Source organism: Carassius carassius, chromosome 33 (assembly GCF_963082965.1).
Source record: "Carassius carassius chromosome 33, fCarCar2.1, whole genome shotgun sequence".
In the NCBI taxonomy this organism is placed as follows: domain Eukaryota; kingdom Metazoa; phylum Chordata; class Actinopteri; order Cypriniformes; family Cyprinidae; genus Carassius; species Carassius carassius.
The window spans coordinates 17,356,561-17,378,798 of NC_081787.1; the positions used below are offsets into that span (position 1 = coordinate 17,356,561).

General features: G+C 37.6%; 1 protein-coding gene across 1 annotated transcript in view; it reads left to right on the plus strand.

Moving 5' to 3' along the window:
- LOC132113872 (phospholipid-transporting ATPase ABCA1-like) overlaps positions 1–22,151 on the plus strand; it is a 32,517-nt gene extending 10,366 nt beyond the window's left edge. Inside the window, exons 7-46 of the mRNA XM_059521908.1 lie at positions 534–623; positions 3,010–3,250; positions 3,348–3,487; positions 3,577–3,693; positions 3,822–4,016; positions 4,613–4,818; positions 4,914–5,090; positions 5,294–5,516; positions 7,966–8,187; positions 8,761–9,076; positions 9,355–9,529; positions 9,716–9,847; positions 9,977–10,116; positions 10,197–10,334; positions 10,423–10,643; positions 10,748–10,823; positions 10,933–11,171; positions 11,284–11,335; positions 11,436–11,555; positions 11,660–11,808; positions 12,014–12,138; positions 12,229–12,327; positions 12,420–12,704; positions 12,787–12,925; positions 13,008–13,088; positions 13,178–13,347; positions 13,443–13,620; positions 13,724–13,839; positions 14,843–14,987; positions 15,104–15,227; positions 15,400–15,529; positions 15,644–15,764; positions 15,871–15,933; positions 16,034–16,140; positions 17,612–17,753; positions 18,460–18,594; positions 19,021–19,124; positions 19,394–19,486; positions 20,109–20,352; positions 20,824–22,151. Coding sequence (XP_059377891.1) covers positions 534–623; positions 3,010–3,250; positions 3,348–3,487; positions 3,577–3,693; positions 3,822–4,016; positions 4,613–4,818; positions 4,914–5,090; positions 5,294–5,516; positions 7,966–8,187; positions 8,761–9,076; positions 9,355–9,529; positions 9,716–9,847; positions 9,977–10,116; positions 10,197–10,334; positions 10,423–10,643; positions 10,748–10,823; positions 10,933–11,171; positions 11,284–11,335; positions 11,436–11,555; positions 11,660–11,808; positions 12,014–12,138; positions 12,229–12,327; positions 12,420–12,704; positions 12,787–12,925; positions 13,008–13,088; positions 13,178–13,347; positions 13,443–13,620; positions 13,724–13,839; positions 14,843–14,987; positions 15,104–15,227; positions 15,400–15,529; positions 15,644–15,764; positions 15,871–15,933; positions 16,034–16,140; positions 17,612–17,753; positions 18,460–18,594; positions 19,021–19,124; positions 19,394–19,486; positions 20,109–20,352; positions 20,824–20,967 — 6,114 coding nt within the window. The 3' untranslated portion in view covers positions 20,968–22,151. The remainder of the gene's footprint in view (positions 1–533; positions 624–3,009; positions 3,251–3,347; positions 3,488–3,576; positions 3,694–3,821; positions 4,017–4,612; positions 4,819–4,913; positions 5,091–5,293; positions 5,517–7,965; positions 8,188–8,760; positions 9,077–9,354; positions 9,530–9,715; positions 9,848–9,976; positions 10,117–10,196; positions 10,335–10,422; positions 10,644–10,747; positions 10,824–10,932; positions 11,172–11,283; positions 11,336–11,435; positions 11,556–11,659; positions 11,809–12,013; positions 12,139–12,228; positions 12,328–12,419; positions 12,705–12,786; positions 12,926–13,007; positions 13,089–13,177; positions 13,348–13,442; positions 13,621–13,723; positions 13,840–14,842; positions 14,988–15,103; positions 15,228–15,399; positions 15,530–15,643; positions 15,765–15,870; positions 15,934–16,033; positions 16,141–17,611; positions 17,754–18,459; positions 18,595–19,020; positions 19,125–19,393; positions 19,487–20,108; positions 20,353–20,823) is intronic.
- The last annotated feature ends 87 nt before the right edge of the window (positions 22,152–22,238 follow it).

Genomic DNA, 22,238 nt, shown 5'->3' on the forward strand with positions numbered 1-22,238 from the left:
TAGTTTGACTTCGCTTGCCAATGGCTCATAAAATGCATGGCATGAATGGTTCTTTGATCATTTACAGATGTGCAAATTAGATACAAGAACAATCATGTAAACCGAGTGACACAATATTGTAAATGACCTAAACTTTTATCTGTAAATGACTTCTTCAGGTTTATGTATAATATTTAATTTACATAGTTATCCAATAACTTAATGTAAACCAAAAAAAAAAAAAATATATATATATATATACTAACCTAATGCAATGTAAAACAAAATATAAATTCTTTAAATAATAAAATAAACATATGCACTACCATTTTATTTATATTTGTTATATATTATACATATATGATACATAATCCAAATTTATATAATGTTATAAACAAATATAATATTAATGTAAACTATCCCTCTCTCTCTCTCTCTCTCTTTATTTATATATATATATATATATATATATATATATATATATATATATATTAAGAAAGTTACTAACTTTTTTTTTCAATAAGTGTATTTAATTATTTCTCTGCTTTTTACAGTCAAACACAAGGACTAATGCCACTGATGTCCGTCTAGTTGCCAAAGCCACAGACAACCTTCTGGAGAGCCTGGGATCACTGGCTGTGGAGGTAGACCTCATATTATTCACTTACCATTGAAGTCTATGAGTTTATCACTACAGACAAGGTAGAATGTTCCTGAGCAATCCTGCAAACTGTCAAAGAAATGCATGTGAACGTTGTCTATAATAGTTCAAACAAACTGCACACAGTAAGACTCTAAAATCATCCCATAAGAGTAAAATTGACATTTAATGGTGAGGACAACTGCTGGGCCTGTGACGCAGCAGAAAATGTGTCACACAGGGCCTGTATGTGTCGATGGGTTCGGTAATGTCTCATTTTCCAGCTGTAACAGTGCACAGTGGGAGGGAGAGAAAGTTGTTTCAGCTCCCAACTGAACAGATATACAACCAAACACAGCTGAACAAGCATCCAGAGAGAAAGTAACAATCTACTCAGCAGTCAGTTTCCAAAAACCCCAATAAAGACATTTGCTTAACGGAGTGAGATGGGCGTTCATGACCTGTTTGTCCATACAAAAGCCCCTCTGTTTTCTGCTCAGCTGAGAGGGAAATCTTTGGCTACGAGTATAAGTGAATGAAGCAACCCACTGCTCTGGTTTGCTGGCTCACTTTCACGTTTGAGATGGATGGTGAAGTCTAGTAAACTTTCAGTGTGTTGGTATGAGACTGGATGAAGTGCAAAAATCATTGTCTTGATCTGTATTTGTGTAAAAACTTGAAAAGCAAAATTACAGAAGATATATGGAAATAATATATATTTCTATATGGAATGTATAATATATATACACACACAATAATGTGGAATGTATTATATATATACACACAATAATGTTCAAAATGTTGGAATAATTAATGGTATTCAATTACGTTTTCTGTTTTAATATGTTGTCAAATGTAATGTATTTCTGTGATGGCAAAGTTACATTTTCATCATCATTACTTAAGTCTTCATTCTAATATGCTTTATATCTAATCTGCTGCTCAAGAAACATTTCCCATTATTATCATTGCTGAAAACAGTTGTGCTGCTCACTACTTTTTTTTCCTTTTTTTTGATTCTTTTCATTTTTTTCATTTGAAATGGAAATCTTTATTAGATATTGTCAGTCAGATTACATTAGAAATGTCAGTCACTTTTGATTAATTTAATGTTATTGCAGAACAAGCTTGGTTGTCACAGCATTTTGAATGGTTGTGTGTCATGATCTCCACAAAAATATTAAGCAGCAAAAACTTCTTGTTTCTTGTGCACCAAATACCAAATTCTATTTATTCTGAAAATAGGAAAAAAGAAAAGCAGTTTGACTATGAAGTTTGCATATTTTTCCCCCTCTGTACAGCTTTGTGATGTTAAGATAGCACTTTATTCCTTCTTGATTTCCTGCTCTCTCCCCCGCTGTTTGAGTGTTTTGTTTTGCAGTAGGACATCTGTTGCACCCTCCGCCCTCCATTCTCTGTGCACTTTTACACAAAATTAGCAGCATGTGACTTGTTTGCTTGCTGAGTCAGATCCGTAAGGCTCACATGGTTTGATCCTGTACAATTTAATCCAGACCTGCATTAAAATGTTTGACCCGGAGAAGCCATTCTCTACTCAATCGATATCTTCATAATACTAACCTACTGTTTCCTGCCTACTATTGTTTTAGTTTAACTGTAAGTACTACTGTATGTACTCTGTGTAGATACTGTCTACTACAGTTAAAGCAAGAGTAGTGTGCTTAGCAAAACATGTCTGTATTTCTCTTACTTTCAAAGATTCAAGTTAACTCGAGATTGAAAAAGCACCTGTAGGAAAGAAAAATCACTAATAAATTTCAGTCATGTTTCTTAAACAGCAATCAGATTACATGAAGACACACTTGAGACCTTTCCTTAAGATTAATAAAATTAATAAAAAAAATCTAAGTTTTATTGGGGCAGTTGGGTTTGTTTAAACATGAAATATCATGACCAGTACAGAATAAGATTTATTTTCCTGTCAGCCAACCTTGAAAAGCAAACCTCCCAGCTTAATAGTGCATTTATGATAGACTTTTATTTTATTTTTAACAAAACCCTTTGCGTGTTGAAAAAGCAGAACCAGCTTTTCATGGGAGGGTTTGTTTGTCTAAAGTGAGCTGTGTTAGGCTTGACAGGCCCTTGGGCCATTTGTGTATCGATTCAGTTCACAAAAACTGAATGGTGAATAATGAAAAAAAAATAAAAAAAATAAAATATGAGTTTGGATCTACATGAGGGTGAGAAAGTGATGAGAGAATTTACCTTTTTTGGTTCAACTTATTGTTTTAAGATGCATACCAATTTATTATTAAAAACCGACATGTCTGTTTAACAAACTAATGGAAACCTCTTAAGTAAATTTGTTATGTGATTATATGTCTTCTTGACTCCAATTTCAATTGTATCCTCTGTGATTTTTGTTTTAGTTGGCCAGTATGAGGAGCTGGAGTGACCTGCGAAACGAAATATTGTTTCTGACAGAAAACGCCACCGGCTCACCGAGTCTGATGTACCAGGCTGTGTCCCGAATCGTGTGTGGACATCCAGAAGGCGGCGGCCTCAAGATCAAATCCCTCAACTGGTACGAGGACAGCAACTTCCAGGCACTGTTCGGCAGCCACAACGACAGTGATGACGAACCCGTTTCAGTCTATGATAACACCACCAGTACGTCAACCAGATATGAAGTATGATGCAGAGTATGTGAAATTAAATGAAGGCTCAATTGTTCTTTAATGCATATTCTCATGTATTGTGCTTCTAGCTCCGTACTGTAACAACTTTATGAAGAACATGGAAGCCAGTCCCATCTCTCGAATGATCTGGAGAGCATTGAAACCTCTCCTGATGGGGAAGATCCTTTACACGCCACACAGCCCTGCAACACAGAAGATCATTCATGAGGTAAACTTCCAAAAAGAAAAAAAAAAAAAAAAAAACATATGCACATGGTACTTTATGATTTGTTGATTAACACTCTTGTTCTTTCCCAGGTCAACAAGACATTTCAGGAGCTCGGAATTCTACGAGATTTAGGAGGAATGTGGGAAGAAGCCAGACCGAAGGTTTGGAATTTCATGGAGAACAGTGAAGAAATGGATCTGATGCGGGTATGATATGCCTTACTTTTATTACTGCTTGCATGTGGCTGAAAGTTGCAGTGCAAAACTGGAACTAGTCAACATTACCAATGTTGAAGCTCATTCTAATTTCCTTTTCTTTGTTCTTCCAAACACAGACGCTTCTTCGAAACAATGCCACTGCTAGTTTTTTTAGTGCCCAGTTGGCTGGGACTCAGTGGAGCGTGGAGGATGCTATAAGCTTCTTGTCCAAGCACTCCGAGGACACACGTCCCCATGGAACAGCGTTTACATGGCGGGACATCTTCAATGAGACGGACCAGGCCATAATGAGCATATCCCGTTTCATGGAGGTCAGACCACCTCTCTTTCATGCTACCTTTTTTTTTCTCCTCCTTCACATATTTTTTCTATCTCATAATCCATCTGTCTCCCACATACACCCTATCACACAAACCTCATCAACAACAAATCATGATTCCCATAGCACGTGCATGTCGCAACCAGCTGGATTTCATGTTTGTAGTGAGAAAGTCACATGTAAAATGGGTTTGGATGTCCTGTTCCATGAATTGTGTGGGTTTTTGAGTTTTGAATACATCTAATTCAGCAATATGACGTACATTAGGAATCCAGAATGAGAAGTAAAAGATAAAAAGGAAGTAAAAATCAACTTGAATTTCGATTAAAGAGATAACAGGAATCACATGACTGGAGAAGACAAACAACACAGAGTCATTTTTAATGGGTCAAAAGTTCCCTTTTACAGTAATACAAGACCATATTAAAGACTGTTACAGGTCAAATATATTATTTTAGGTCAGTTATAAACGTTATTCATTAAATCACACACATTATAAATCACATAATAGTCTAATACAGTCAAATAAGATCAACTCACAAATTAATAAAGACACATTGTGACTTAATTATGTTGTTTATTTTACAGTGTGTAAACCTGGATAAACTTGAACCTGTGAGCACAGAGGAGAAACTGTTGAAAGAGTCCATGAGCCTCCTGGATAACAGAAAGTTTTGGGCGGGAATTGTGTTTCTGGACGTTCAGTCCAACAGCTCTGAACTTCCCCCACATGTCACTTACAAGATCCGCATGGACATCGACAACGTGGAGCGCACAAACAAGATTAAAGATGGGTACGTCTTTGTTTTCTTTCCTAAACTGCCCAATAATGGAGACAGAATAGATAGAATGCTGTAAAATCACATGCTTATTGTGTTTTTGTTGCCAGGTATTGGGATCCTGGTCCCAGGGCTGATCCGTTTGAGGATTTGCGGTATATTTGGGGAGGATTTACTTACCTTCAGGATGTAGTTGAACACGGCATCATCAGAGCGGTTACTGGGACCAAAGAGAAGACTGGTGTTTACATCCAACAGATGCCTTATCCATGTTACGTAGATGATATGTAAGCATTCCACTGCACTGCAAATAAACCTAATCGAATAACAGAGATGGCAAACTAGGAAGGGAATGTCATTAAACTATTCCCCCTATTCCCCCCTATTTGAAAGAAAAAATGCATGCTTGTCCAGACTGCTTTATTCTAGTCTTTCTGTATGTTCTGTAACAGCAGGAACAGTTATTAAATATTCTGCTGTTTTCCTGTAGTTTCCTTCGCATTATGAGCCGTTCCATGCCACTTTTCATGACTCTGGCCTGGATGTACTCAGTGGCCATCATCATCAAAGGTGTTGTCTATGAAAAGGAGGCCCGGCTAAAAGAGACCATGAGGATTATGGGATTGGACAATGGAATCCTGTGGTTCAGCTGGTTCATTAGCAGCCTCATCCCACTTCTCATCAGCGCAGGCCTGCTGGTTCTGCTACTCAAGGTACTAAAAAGACCTCAGCAGATCTTAAGACAGGTTGTTTTCTGGAGAGCAGTAATTCAGTAATCAGTTTAATTATTACAAATTATTTATACTTTATTGCAATTTAGATTTTTTTTTCTGTATTTTTTCTGTTAGGAGTGCTTTATGACCGTTATTCTTCCATCATCTCTTAGTGTTATTTGATCTGAATACTTTTTTTTTTATTATACTACTTATCATTATAATAACAACAACAATTATTAGTAGTATTAGTAAAACTATTACATGGAGAAAAAAAAACTGAAAAAAGAAACAGCTGAAATGTTTACATTTTGCCTTAGCAAGGAACTAATATAAATATAAATTACTAAAACTGAAATAAAACATTTATTAAAGCTAAATTGAAATATGAAAATGAATAAAATATTAAAAATATAAAAGATAAAGGCTAATTCAGAATATTGATAAATAGTACTATAATATTAAATACATAAATAATACTATGTACAGAAACACCAGTATTTTTACTATTATTAATGTTATTTTAGTATCTTTGAGATACTATTATAGTTTTTATTAAAATTTGTAATATTTTATTAATATTTCTATTTTCATTTTTAAATTTCGGTAATTTTGTTTTACATACAGGTGCTGGTCCTATAATTAGAACATCGTCAAAAAGTTGATTTATTTCACTAATGTCATTCAAAAAGTGAAACTTCTATATTATATTCATTCATTACACACAGACTGATATATTTCAAATGTTTATTTCTATTCATTTTGATGATTATAACTGACAACTAAGGAAAATCCCAAATTCAGTATCTCGAAAAATTTTTAGAAATCTTGTCCAACTGAAAAGTATAAACATGAAAAGTATGAGCATGTACAGCACTCAATACTTAGTTGGGGCTCCTTTTGTCTGAATTACTGCAGCAATGCGGCGTGGCATGGAGTCGATCAGTCTGTGGCTCTGCTCAGGTGTTATGAGAGCCCAGGTTACTCTGATAGTGGCCTTCAGCTCTTCTGCATTCTTGGGTCTGGCATATCGCATCTTCCTCTTCACAATACCCCATATATTTTCTATGGGGTTAAGGTCAGGCGAGTTTGCTGACCAATTAAGAACAGGGATACCATGGTCCTTAAACCAGATAGTGGTAGCTTTGGCACTTTGTGCAGGTGCCAAGTCCTGTTGGAAAATGAAATCTGCATCTCCATAAAGTTGGTCAGCAGCAGGAAGCATTAAGGTGCTCTAAAACTTCCTGGTATACAACTGTGTTGACCTTGGACCTCAGAAAACACAGTGGACCAACACCAGCAGATGACATGGCACCCCAAACCAGCACTGACTGTGAAAACTTTACACTGGACCTCAAGCAACGTGGATTGTGTGCCTCTCCTCTCTTCCTCCACACTCTGGGACCCTGATTTCCAAGGGAAATGCAAAATTTACTTTCATCACAGAACATAACTTTGGACCACTCAGCAGCAGTCCAGTCCTTTTTGTATTTAGCCCAGGCGAGACGCTTCTGACACTGTCTGTTGTTCAAGAGTGGCTTGACACAAGGAATGCGACAGCTGAAACCCATGTCGTGCATATGTCTGTTTGTAGTGGTTCTTGAAGTACTGACTCCAGCTGCAGTCCACTCTTTGTGAATCTCCCCCACATTTTTGAATGGGTTTTGTTTCACAATCCTCTCCAGGGTGCGGTTATCCCTATTGCTTGTACACTTTTTTCTACCACATGTTTTCCTTCCCTTCACCTCTCTATTAATGTGCTTGGACACAGAGCTCTGTGAACAGCCAGCCTCTTTTGCAATGACCTTTTGTGTCTTGCCCTCCTTGTGCAAGGTGTCAATGGTCGTCTTTTGGACAACTGTCAAGTCAGCAGTCTTCCCCATGATTGTGTAGCCTACAGAAATAGACTGAGAGACCATTTAAAGGCTTTGCAGGTGTTTTGAGTTAAGTAGCTGATTAGAGTGTGGCACCAGGTGTCTTCAATATTGAACCTTTTCACAATATTCTAATTTTCTGAGAAATTGAATTTGGGATTTTCCTTAGTTGTCAGTTATAATCATAAAAATTAAAAGAAATAAACATTTGAAATATATCAGTCTGTATGTAATGAATGAATATAATATACAAGTTTCACTTTTTGAATGGAATTAGTGAAATAAATCAACTTTTTGATGATATTCTAATTATAGGACCAGCACCTGTATATATATATATATATATATATATATGTGTGTGTGTGTGTGTGTGTGTGTGTTTGTGTGTGAAACAAAAACTACTACTTTTATTCATTTTTATTTCTTAGTTGTATATTTAAAATATAGCCTGTAGTTACCATGATTAATATTATTCATTGTAATAATGATTATTATTCATTATGTGGCATTCTTTAAGAAATCATCATTAACAGAAGCAAAACAGTTAATAAACCTGATTTATTTTACCTTTCCAGATGGGTAATCTCCTGCCCTATAGTGACCCCGGCATAGTCTTCCTCTTCCTCGGGTCATTCGCCGTGGTAACCATCATGCAGTGTTTTCTGATCAGTACAGTGTTTGCACGTGCCAACCTGGCAGCGGCTTGCGGGGGCATTATCTACTTTACGCTCTACTTGCCTTATGTGCTCTGTGTGGCTTGGCAAGACTACGTGGGCTTCAGCGCCAAAGTCATTGCTGTAAGTTTATGACCATCTGAAAAACAATTGATAAAAAATATCAGTTACAAAGTGCAAATGTATTTGTGTGCAGCAGCATCATCGATTGTTGGCCAAGTGCATTAGGTTATCGTACAGTATATTGCATAAGGAAACTAATTTATACTGCTCTCCTTATCTAAAATGACCTACGGGTGCGATGAGAATGTCTTAACTGTAAAATCGTACTTTAAACCCATTGTAGGTTTTGGTTCCTGTCACTAGATTACAAGGAAGCTTCACTGGGGTGTTCCTTTTTAAAGTAGTTAAATTCTAGAGACAAATTAAAGATCTGGGCCAAAAACACAAGAGTTCAGTAAGAGGTGAGCAAGCGCTGAAGAGTACATGAGATTACTTTGACCAAGGCACTTAACCCTAGGGTTTTCTGAGGCGGATTGATCCTGGGCAGTTACCTGGTCTAGTTTTCCAGTAAAATACCTAAACATTCTTTATTCACAATTTACTTGCGAACCAAAAAACATGACTAACATTTTATGTGTACTTCAGGGAGGAAAAAAACACCACCACTTACATCTAATTTGGTTGTGTCCACAGAGCTTACTGTCTCCAGTGGCATTTGGATTTGGCTGTGAGTATTTTGCCCTGTTTGAGGAGCAAGGTGTGGGCATCCAATGGAATAACCTCTTCTCTAGCCCCGTGGAAGAAGACAACTATAACCTCACCACCTGCCTCATCCTTATGTACTTTGATGCCTTCCTGTATGGGGTCATGACGTGGTACATTGAGACCGTGTTCCCGGGGCAGTATGGCATTCCCAGGCCATGGTACTTCCCTTTCACTAAATCGTACTGGTTTGGAGAGAGTAACACAAACAAAACTGCAGTTCATGGAAAGAAGAGTAATGCTGGGGGTAAGTTTTTTTTTATAAGGGATACACCAATATTACAAATCTGAACTCATGATTATTTTCATGTTTTGGCCGAATACTGATTAAAAAGCTTAAAAACTATACTATTTTGGAGAGGTGGTTAATATTAAGAAGCCACTGACACGTGTAGCTATGTTTAGTAACATATCTGGTTTTCAGTGGCATATGCCAGTGGACTGTTTTGAGTTTTTAATTTCGATCATTAGATATAATCTTAAACAATAATTGATTAATTGTGTTTTGTGTTCGTTTTTTTAAAGCTGTATGCACTGAAGAGGAACCCACTCACCTTGAATTGGGAGTTTACATTAAGAGTCTTGTGAAGGTCTACCGTCATGGCAAAAAACTAGCAGTCGATGGGTTGACACTTGGCTTCTATGAGGGGCAAATAACTTCTTTCCTAGGTCACAATGGAGCTGGAAAAACCACCACCATGTAAGTTCACATTTCACTTTTTTTTCATAAAATAAATAAATAAAATATAATAAAATGTATTACTGTTTCAAATTAGCATATTATAATTATTTCTGAAGGAATCATATGGATTAAAGTAATGGCTGCTTGGATTTAGTTTTTGTTGGTTAAAATATCTAACCCTCCAGTTTGCCTTCAATATTTTAGGTCTATCCTAACTGGCCTTTTCCCTCCCACTTCTGGCACTGCATATATAATGGGCAAAGATATTCGCTCAGAGCTCAGTTCGATCAGACGGAGCCTTGGAGTGTGTCCACAACACAACGTCCTCTTCAGCATGTAAGTGCTTTAATCAGGCCCTGCAAGAAAAATGATTTGAAAACAAGTCACATTATCAGTTGATGGTAAGGTTGTATAAATCATTTCTGTATATGCTAATCAACCTTTGCTTGGCCTGGTGTATTTCAGGTTGACAGTAGAAGAGCACATCTGGTTCTATGGCCGTCTGAAGGGTCTGTCTGAGGAGGAAGTGAAGACTGAGACAGAGCAGATTCTGACTGATACCGGCCTTCCACACAAACGCAAATCCAGGACCAGCCAACTGTCCGGTGTGTGGCATTATGACCGCTGAAATTCTAGTTTGTTAGTTGTTTGATTTGTTGCAAACTTACATTTTTGAGCTCCTTAGGTGGTATGCAGAGGAAACTCTCGGTAGCCCTTGCTTTTGTTGGAGGGTCAAAGGTTGTTATTCTGGACGAGCCCACCGCTGGTGTGGACCCATACGCTAGAAGAGGCATCTGGGACCTTCTTCTGAAGTATCGTGCAGGTAACTACCCCCATTTTTTTTGTATTTAAAAACAAAGAAAATGCCATCAGATCGTATTGAATCATTGTGAACTTTTGGTATCTTTTAGGTCGGACTATCATTCTTTCCACCCATCATATGGATGAAGCAGATATTCTGGGTGATCGTATTGCTATCATCTCCCATGGAAAGCTTTGTTGTGTGGGATCTTCGCTCTATCTTAAAACTCAACTGGGAACTGGATACTATCTTACCTTGGTGAAGAAAAACACTGAGCCTTCTCTCAGTTCTTGCAGGAACTCAGGCAGCACCGTGTCCTTTGTCAAAAAAGTAAGTACACTTTTTTTTTGCTTTTTTGCAAAAGCACCCAAGAAAAAACATGTATTAGTTGTTAAGCTAATATTTTAAACACTGTTGTTTCATTGGTTTTCTAGGATGACAATGCATCCGAGAGCAGTTCGGATGCTGGTCTAGGAAGCGACCAAGAGAGTGAGGCCGCCACAGCGATTGGTAAGACACCACCGGACCTCAAACTTTAAAATGATGGATAACTTTTCAGTTCATCACATACTACCTGAATCTTCACTAAAGTTTTCACTTTGTTCAATATGTTCTGCAGGAACTACATGGTCCGAATCTCCCGTTGTTCCTGTTGATGTAGCCCTCATCTCCAGTCTAATCCTGAAGCATGTTCCCGCTGCCCGCATGGTGGAAGACCTTGGTCATGAGATCACATATGTGTTGCCATACGAGTCTGCCAAAGATGGTGCTTTCGTTGAGCTCTTCAATGACCTGGATGATCGCCTCGCTGACCTTTGCATTTCAAGCTATGGTGTCTCAGATACTACACTTGAAGAGGTACGTTTAGCTTGTCTTGGCTTTTATCTGTCAAGAAAAGGTTTAGGATGCTTGCAGTGACTTTTGACAACATGTGCAAGTTACTAATGATAGTACTTGTTTGTCTTTATAGATATTCCTTAAAGTGGCAGAGGACAGTGGAGTTGACACAGAAATCATTTCTGGTAAATTTGTACCTCACTATTAGCTCTCTAGTAAATGGAATGAGCAGTTAAAAGACAAAAATCCAGAAAATATCTAATCTTGTATTATTCATTTTGTTAGATGGAACTGTACCAGTGCGCAGACATAGACAGCACGCATTTGGTGTTGACCACCAGAGCTGCCTCAAACCCCTAACTGAAGATGATAACTTTGACGGCAACGACTCTTACGGTGATCCAGGTAGACCTTGAAATCCTGAAACATGTATACTGTATCATTACAGTAGAGTGAGCCAAATATCACTTTAATTTGTTAAATGTGCCGTTGATATATTTGATTGCCAGAATCAAAAGAGACAGACTATTTGAGCGTTTCCAACGGGAAAGGATCATATCAGGTTAAAGGCTGGAGTTTGAAGAGGCAACAGTTTGTTGCTTTGTTGTGGAAGAGATTGCTGTATGCTCGGCGCTCAACGAAAGGCTTCTTTGCACAGGTAAATTAGAAATTAGAAATATAGTCAATTAAAAAACTAAACTTAGGCTGTAAGTAGATCATAGAAACAGTTAGTGTCAATGGTTTCTACGATTCCCAAAAACAACATAAGCCTAAGGAGACTGAATGCACTACAAATTTTTGGGAAACACATTTCATGTCGGTACAGTTCAGTTTTGATCAACTCAATTTGATTCTCTTTGCAGATTGTTCTTCCCGCTGTGTTTGTGTGCATCGCGCTGGTGTTCAGTCTTATTGTGCCGCCATTCGGAAAATATCCCAGCCTGGCTCTTAATCCATGGATGTATGAAGAACAGTTTACATTCATCAGGTATGACAAGGACAACATGCGCTACTTGACATACATTTAAAATGCTTGCAAGGAACAATTTAGATTAAATATGGTCTTTCTTTGTGACAGTGATGATGCTCCACATGATACAAGCACACAAAAATTACTCAATGCTTTGTTAGATGATCCTGGCTTTGGAACACGATGCATGGAAGGAGAACCAATTCCGTAAGTAACTTGCAGTATATTAAACTTTTTTTGCAACTGCTATTATTTTTAATTCAGTAAAAAACGAAGCTTGTCTTCTCCCATGTTTTCAGTGATGCTCCCTGTACAATGGGTGATGAGGAATGGTCTACTCCAGAAGTGGCAGAAAGCATGATGGACATTTTCACATCAAAAAACTGGACCATGGACAACCCATCGCCTGCTTGTGAGTGCAGCTGTAATGGCAAAAAGAAGATGCTCCCAGAATGCCCTGCTGGTGCAGGTGGACTGCCACCTCCTCAGATTAAGATCAGTGAGATTGAGATCCTCCAGAACCTGACGGGACGAAACATCTCAGACTATCTAGTGAAGACCTATGCACAGATCATTGGGAAAAGGTATTGCCTGATTGTCTATCCACATGAACTGAAATAGTTTAGCAGCATCATTCAACACATTAAAGGATTGTTTCTTTCATAGCTTAAAGAACAAGATATGGGTGAATGAATTCAGATATGGAGGATTTTCATTAGGCGCTAGAAGCACTCAGGTACTTCCTCCTGCTGAGGAGATTGATGATGCCATCTCCAGAGTCAGGGACATCTTCCAACTGGGGAAGGTGAGCCAAAATGTTAAGTCTTAGCAAATGAATCAAATATTTCTCAGGAATAGTGAATTAAGTTCTTATCCTACTCTTTTAGGACTCAGGATCAGCGGCCGACCGTTTCTTGAAAAGCCTGTCTGCCTTCATCAATGGACTGGACACTAAGAACAATGTCAAGGTGAGTGACAATTGGATGAATGCCATTTCTATTTTATATTTTAAATAAATCTACTTGGAATGATCTTTATTTGGCATTTTTGTTTTCAGATATGGTTCAATAACAAGGGCTGGCACAGTATTGGCGCTTTCCTCAATGTAATGAACAATGGTATCTTTCGTGCCAGCTTACAACCTGGCAAAGACCCTCGTCAGTTTGGCATCACTACATTCAACCATCCACTCAATCTGACCAAGGAACAGCTTTCTCAAGTGGCCCTGTAAGCATTGAAACATCGAGTAAATTAAATGAAAATCGCGTTAAGTGCATTGGTCATTTTTTTCTAATATCTGAACCCTGATTTTGGCATTTCAGAATGACTACCTCAGTGGATGTGCTGGTTTCCATCTGTGTGATCTTCGCCATGTCCTTTGTCCCCGCCAGCTTTGTTGTCTTTCTCATTCAGGAGCGAGTCAATAAGGCCAAGCACATGCAGTTTATCAGTGGAGTTCAGCCATTGCTCTACTGGCTGGCCAACTTTCTCTGGGATATGGTGAGTGTCTGGTTTTGCTCTCAAATCTCATAATGCACCACTCACCTACTTGGCTGCTGATCCAAAAATTCTAATGCACATTTCTGTCTATTTTCTGGTACAGTGCAATTATGTCGTCCCTGCTACTCTGGTGATCGTGATCTTTGTGTGCTTTCAACAAAAAGCCTACGTCTCCACCAGCAACCTGCCTGTTCTTGCCCTTCTACTGCTTCTTTATGGGTAAAAAAAAAAAAAGACAGATCAAGACATTCACTTATATCAAAAGTACCAGCTCAATATGGTGATAATTTATGTAGGTACCGACAATATATTCCATAATCAGTAACAGAAAAAACAGGTTTAAACTATATTTATAAAAAATAAATAAATAAATTATAAAGTAGGGGGAAAAAACAGATTATGAAGTATGTTTGGGGACATTTTTTTAAAGAAAATTTCTAATAGAAATATAATAAATATAGGAGGAAAAACATTAAAAAGCATATCTGAGGAAATTTTTTGAAGAGAATGTGAAATAGAAATGGGGGGGGGGTGATTATATAGTATGTTTAGGGACATTTTTGAAGAAAATGTAAAACGATAAAAATAGAAACATCACATTATAAATTCTGTTTGGGTATATTCTCTAAATAAATTGCGAAAGAAATGGAATATAACATACAAAATAAAAAAAACAAAGTACTTTTAAGTACATTAGAAGAAGATGTGAAATATAATAAACTTAAGAAAAATGTATTATAAAGTACATATAGGTACATTTTCTGAAGATAATGGGAAAGAAATTGAATATAAAAAATAGAAAGAAATAAGTCATCAAATATCAAATAAATATAGAACATATTCATATATATGGTGTATCTATATATATGGTATGTTTAGATATATTTTCAAAAGAAGATGTGAGGGGTGCTTGTCTTTTGAAAAATATGTCTCTTAGAGCCTCTTTGTATTTCCTTTAGTGAAAGAGCAGCCCCACATCTACTGTATGTGTAAATTCTGCAGATATGGAAAGATCCCTTTGGGGCCCTGTATGGGATTATACATTATACTTTACAAAGCACACAATCTGGTAATCTTCCTTAGTGAAAAGAGCCCTCCCTCATGTCTCTATGTTATTGCAGTACCAAGATATGATTGGGGCCTGAAATGGGCCCTCAATACACTGCCAATTTGCACATAACCTTTTCCTTGGTAATAAATACTTATTCTTATCTCTCTTCAGATGGTCCATCACTCCTCTTATGTACCCAGCTTCATTCCTCTTCAAAATCCCTAGCACTGCTTATGTGGTTCTCACTAGCGTCAACATCCTCATTGGGATCAATGGCAGCGTGTCCACTTTTGTCATGGAGTTATTTGGAAATAATGTAAAAAGTTTTTTTTTTTTTTGGTTTCATCCTAAATGTTATCTTGCTATTGCTATTCTTAGCAGTAATTTACAAGCACATATAACGATTTCTAATATCGTCATCCCCTGCTGCAGGAGATCGGTGGCATTAATGACATCCTGAAGAATGTTTTGCTCATCTTTCCACATTTCTGCCTTGGCCGAGGTCTCATCGACATGGTGAAGAATCAGGCCATGGCTGATGCTCTGGAGAGATTTGGTAAGATTAGCTTGCTCTGCTTTACATTAAAAATGTTTTGACACAGATATATACCAATACAAAGCAATGAAGTCCAGAGTTTGACCTCATAAGCTTGTTCTGCATTGACTGTATTAACTGTAACTACTGCAAGGATAAATATTACAGATGCTGAATGCTCTTACCTTATTAGGTGAAAACAGTTTCCGTTCTCCATTGGAGTGGGACATGGTGGGCAAGAATCTTTTTGCCATGGCTGTGGAAGGAGTGGTTTTCTTCATCATCACAGTCCTTATCCAGTATCGTTTCTTCTTTGAACCCAAGTAAACAACATCACAAGATATTCTGTAACAAATTACATTAATATGAATTGCTAATGAATTTATGGATTAGATGATTTAGAAGATCTAATATGATGGTTTGATCAATTCTTGCAGGTCTTTAAGAGCCAAGTTGAGTCCGATTGGAGAGGAGGATGAGGATGTGGCCAGAGAGAGGCAGAGAATCATGAGTGGAGCTGGACAGGGAGACATTCTTGAACTCCGACAACTCACTAAGGTCAGCAGAGATCCTCGGCTGATCATCACAGACATCAACTTTAGTATTTCACATTTAGTCAAATAAAGGGTGCCCTCTTAAAATCTGTCATCCTTTTCTTTTACAGGTGTACAAGCGGAAACAGAAGCCTGCTGTTGATCGTCTATGTGTTGGTATTCCTCCAGGAGAGGTAATTCATGACAGCTGCCTCATGATAAGTCTCATCCGAATGAGTCACTCTTCTTATCTACTGTAAGGCCACAAACTGACATGTTTCCTTTTTCTTTCAGTGCTTTGGTCTGCTTGGTGTAAATGGAGCTGGAAAGACCAGTACTTTTAAAATGCTGACCGGAGATTCTGTGGTCACCAAAGGAGAAGCATTCTTGGCTGGGAAAAGGTACAGACAGTAATTATAACTAAAGCTACTTCCTTACTACAGCTTAGTCTATTTATATTTTGTTTTATATATATATATATATATATATATATATATATATATATATATATATATATATATATATATATATATATATATATATATAATTATTATTATTAACAGACACACACACACACACATACACTCACTGGCCACTTTATTAGATACACCTTGTTAGTATCAGGTTGGACCCCCTTTTGCCTTCAGAACTGCATTAATTCTTTGTGTCATAGATTCAACAAGGTGTTGGTAACATTCTTGAGAGATTTTGGTCCATATTGACATGATAGCATCATGCAGTTGCTGCTAATTTGTTGGCTGCACATCAATGATGCAAATCTCCCATTCCACCACATCCCAAAGCTGCTGGATTGAGATCTGGTGACTGTGGAGGCCATTTTAGTAAAGTGAACTCATTAACATGTTCAAGAAACCAGTCTGAGATGATACGAGCTTTGTGACATGGTGCATTATCCTTCACTATAGTCATAAAGGGATGGACATGGTCAGCAACAATACTCAGGTAGCTTGTGCCATTTAAACAATGCTCAGTTGGTATTAAGGGGACCAAAGTGTGCCAAGAAAATACCTCCCACACCATTACACCACAGCAGCCTGAACCGTTGAGACAAAGCAGGATGGATCCATGTTTATGACAAATTCTGACCCTACCATCTGTATGTCACAGCAGATATCGAGACCCATCAGACCAGGCAACATTTTTCCAATCTTCTATTGTCCAATTTTGGTGAGCCTGTGAGAATTGTAGCCTCCGTTTCCTTTTCTTAGCTGACACCCGGTATAGTCTTCTGCTGCTGTAGCCCATCTGCTTCAGGGTTCGACGTGTTGTGCATTCAGAGATGGTATTTTGCATACCTTTAATGAGTCATTATTTGAGTTACTGTTGCCTTTCTATAATCTCTAACCAATCTGCCCATTCTCCTCTGACCTCTGACATCAACAAGGCATTTTCATCCACACAACTCCCGCTCACTGGATATTTTCTCTTTTCCTGACCATTCTCTGTAAACTCTAGAGATGGTTGTGTGTGAAAATCCCAGTAGATCAGCAGTTTTTGAAATTCTCAGACCAGCCCGTCTGGCACAACAACCATTCCATGTTCAAAGTCACTTAAATCACCTTTCTTCCTCATTCTGATGCTCGGTTTGAACTTCAGCAAGTCATCTTCACCTTATCTAGATGCCTAAATGCACTGAGTTGCTGCCATGTGATTGGCTGATTAGCAATTTGTGATACCAAGCAATAGCATAGGTGTACCTAATAAAGTTGCCGGTAATTGTGAGTGTATGTGTGTGTGTGTGTGTGTGTGTGTGTGTACGTATATAATTTTTTTTTTTTTCATAGGTAATAGGTTCATCTTACAATTCTGTGAATGCATTTTTTTGATGACGCTGCTCTTTCTTATTTCCAGTATACTCAGAGAAATAGATGAAGTGCATCAGAACATGGGCTACTGCCCTCAGTTTGATGCCATCAACGATCTGCTGACAGGACGGGAACACCTGGAATTCTACGCCATCCTGCGTGGTGTACCTGAGAAGGAAGTTTGTGAGGTGAGCAGAGCATAAATTAACGCCAGGATTTAAATATTGATTTACTATTCTTTAAATCATTTCATGTTATGTGACCTTTAGGGTTAATCACACTTCCAGGTCATATTTCAAAATATTCCGTATTCCCAAAAAAACCTTGTAAGCATGAATCCAAAAAAAAAATTAAGCATGTATAATGAAATTATACATGCTTAAAAATGAAACAAGACTTATTTTTCACATGTGACATCCCAAATAAGTGCTTGGGCTACTAATGTAAAATAAATAAATAAAAATAAAAGTATTTATACAGACATTAGTGTATGTTGATCATTGTACAAAAATATAAAAATACTGTATTTCAGTGATAACAATCTCCACTGACAATAAAATGAATTACAAATAAAAAACTAATTATATTTAGCATTTTGACTATTAAGCACATTTTCCCATTGATTTATTTAAACATAAAAAATTACACAAAAATATGAAAAAGGAAAAAAAGGTAATATATTATAGCAATGACAAATCAACATTAAGAAAAAATTAAAAAATAAATAAAAATAATAGTAATGACAATTTGAGAGATAATGTATAATAGACATTTTTTTAGAACAGAATAGAATTTATTTTTTATTTTGCGGTAAGTGTGACCTGTAAATGTTTTGTGAGATTAACCATAATAGGAAATGTTGTTAGTTTTACTAATGTGGTGTACCTTGGGCAGGTGGCAGAGTGGGGAATCAATAAACTGGGCCTCATAAAGTATATGGACAAGAAAGCAGGAAGCTACAGCGGTGGCAACATGCGCAAACTCTCCACCGCCATATCACTTATTGGAGCCCCACCAGTGGTCTTCCTGGTATGTGCAACACACACATGTACACACAAAGACACTTACACAACTGGCTCAAAGTCTTGCGTTTCCTAGGGTGAATGTCTGCAAACTAATCAACAAAAACAACATAAGTCTGGATCATATGACCACTGTTTGATTATTCTCTCAGCTGGGTTTCCCACTCTGGTTGTATAAGGAGTTCAGGTCTAATAAACCCCTAGAGCTAAATTACCCTGAACTCTTTAGCCTTGGCCTTCAGAGAGGCATCATAGTGTGTGGATTACACAAAGATCACAGAAGAACGCTCAAGACTCAGCAAGCCTGTTTCGGTTCACTTGAGTGTGCAATACAATAGTGTTAGGGATGAGATGGTGTTCTTCCCGCAGATGTTGCTGTTCAGTGTGTGTTTCCTATGGCCGAATATGAGTCTAGCTGTGCTTTTGGTTACAGGACGAGCCCACCACTGGAATGGACCCCAAAGCACGCCGAGCACTGTGGAACTGCATCCACAGTGTCATCAAAGAGGGACGCTCTGTCCTACTTACCTCGCACAGGTGCATTCACCAGACTTTTCCCAATACAATTACAATGCGCTTAAACTGAACCCTAACAGTGTGCTAATGTTATAGATGAGCACATTAAGTGAGCTATTGCTAAAAAGAAATGCTTACAGCTTTGATGAAAATATTGTTTTCCTCTAAAAATTTCATGTGTTTGTTTTTTAGCTTAGATTATTGCACAGTTTAGACTTCCATCAGCTATCACTGGGGGAAGTATTTAATCTGCTTTCTTCCATACTAACCCGTGTTCTGTTCACTCTTAGCATGGAAGAATGTGAAGCGCTGTGCACCAGGATGGCCATCATGGTGAACGGCAGGTTCCGCTGTCTGGGCAGCGTCCAGCACCTGAAGAACAGGTAAGATCATGAATAATAGAGTGTAGCAGCCGGTTTTCACAAGTAACAATCCCTTTCATTTTCTCCATTCGAGAATTGGATAGACAGACCTACCGTGATATATTGGGTTGTTCATTGATCATCTCTGCTTTGTTGAAGCTGTCAGTTCACATTCTTCCAACTTATTTTTAAATAATCGTGTGTAAGTGAAATTCTTGGTGGAAAAACTACATTAGGCCTACCCATAATTCTGCAGAGAAATCTCTTCCAGTCAGAGAACCGAAACAAGCAAACTGCCCTAAAAGAAAAATGTCTTAAATATTCACAATAATAATCATATTTCGTAGCTTCATAGGATTGTAGTTATTTCCCTCATTAAAGCCATTAAGTACAAATACTTTTTGTCCAATTTACATTTTTATTTTTTTTTGTAAATGTGATTCACCTCTTAGAAAGTTGGTCTGGTTCGTGGCTCAAACTATTTAAAAGAACAATATGTTAGTTCTGCACACTATCAGCATCAATGAATTGCAAAAAATGACTCAAATCAAGAACAATAAGCATAAAGCAAACATTACTTTTTAGACATGTCCAGGAGAGTTTTGATGCATATATATGACATCACTTTCTCATATTCTTGCAGATTTGGAGATGGGTACACCATCATTCTGAGGGTTGCGGGGCCAAATCCTGACCTGCAGCCGGTGATGAAGTTCATTGAGAGCGAGCTGCCGGGAAGCACCCTGAAAGAAAAACACAGAAACATGCTGCAATACCAGCTCCCCTCCTCCCTCACCTCCCTCGCTCACATCTTCAGCATCCTCGCTAAGAACAAAGAGTTTCTCAGGATAGAGGACTATTCCGTGTCCCAGACCACTCTGGACCAGGTTAGGGGGCATTTCCAACTCTAAAATATGACCCCTACTGGGAACAAGAGGAAGTTAAAAAGCAGTCAACCTTTAAAAGGGGTAGTCATTGTTGACTCTTTCATGTAATTCAAACCTGTAGGACTTTATTTCTTCTGTTGAACACAAAATAATACATTTTGAAGAATGTAAGTAACCAAACAGTTTTGGGTCCCATTGACTTCCATAGTACTTTTGTCTCTACTGTTTGGTTACCAACATTCTTCAAAATATCTAATTTTGTGTTTCACAGAAGAAAGAATGTCATACAGAGAGAGAGAGTAAATGATGACAGAATTGTTATTTCTGGGTGGACTAACTTTTAGGGACACGGCATGTTAATTATATACATTGAAGACATCAAAAAATGGTATCACAACAAGGTCTTTATAGTTAATTAAATTTGTGTGTGTCTTGCAGTGATTATTGAATACTCATCTTCCCAATCAACAGGTATTTGTTAACTTTGCCAAGGACCAAAGTGACGACCACTCAGAGAGCTCCATTCGTCGTAAAGAGACAGCGGTCAACATGGCCCTCCTGAGCCCTCTCTCTATTAAAGGGAACACGGAGAAGCCAATAGAAAGCTTTGTGTGAGCCAGAGTCCCTGTTTACACTACATGCTAAGAAGCCAGTGGATCCCACATATTTCACAATGTTTTTGTGGCCTTTGAGCTGCAGTCCGTTGTTCTGACCTCTGTCTGAAGATAAACGTCTTCACCGGTCAGCTGAGAGGCTGATACTGCAGCCGAGATATTCAATGCAAGTCAATGCAAAAGAAATTCAAAAGACTTCTCTCGTGTTTCTAACATGGCTGAATCCAAACTATGTTAGTCACAGAGTTAAAAACTTGAAGCCATAATTTCTGGTGTATACTGACTGCACAGACTGCATTTTGCGCAGTCGCCAATATAGATTGATTTTCATCGTACAAGATAATCGGACTGATGAAAAATGCCAATGATCAATTATTCAGGGTCAGTGTATTTGTATTTTATTTTCTTAAGACTAGAAGACTGGGAATCACATGCTGAAGAATCAGAATCGTTTGCATGGCTAAGGGCAGAACTGCAAAACTGCAAATTGTACTGTTAAAATGATTTAGTTTTTAATATTTCATTATTTATAAACAAGCTATTGTTTTAGATGTTTTAAAAAGTCAGAAGGGGCATTATTTTATAGGCTGTTCTATCCAAGAGTGCCTCATGTTAGCTTTATACATGCCTTTGTGCATGGGCAAAACAAAAAAGTGATTGATTTTTTAAAGTTTTTTTGCTAAAATAAAATTATGAATTAAAGTTTATACAAGTAAGCTTTACGGTTACAATATGTAACAAATACCTCGACTGACACAGTAATCCTAGGGGATGCTCCTGGATTTGCATGAACAACTTAGAAGGAAATCACTTAAAACATACCAATTATGTGCCTTTTTTAGTAAAAGGGCATTTGGCGTGTCCTTCATTGGATCTCTGGACCATTAAATACAGAAATCTACAAACACAACACTGATTCCAGCTGTATTACATAGCCGTTCATTACAGTAAGTGTGATCTGTCCATACATTGAGTTTGGATTGTTAAATCAGTATTTTGGATCTCAGTGGGATTGGCAACTGTGTTGTCTGTCTTTCATCCGAGCACTTTACTTGCTGTGTTAATTGAAATTTAATTTAATGTGAAAAAGTGTTAATCTCTTTGCACTGGATTCTCCACAGGCAATGTTTTTCAATTAATGTTTAATTTTGGTTTTGGTTCAAAAAAAAAAAAAAAAAGACAAAATGTTTTAGTACCACAGTGATGTTCCTCATTTAATAACTGTTTACATTTCAAATGTGTGGCTGTGGATTGTCTGTTACTTGCTTTGAA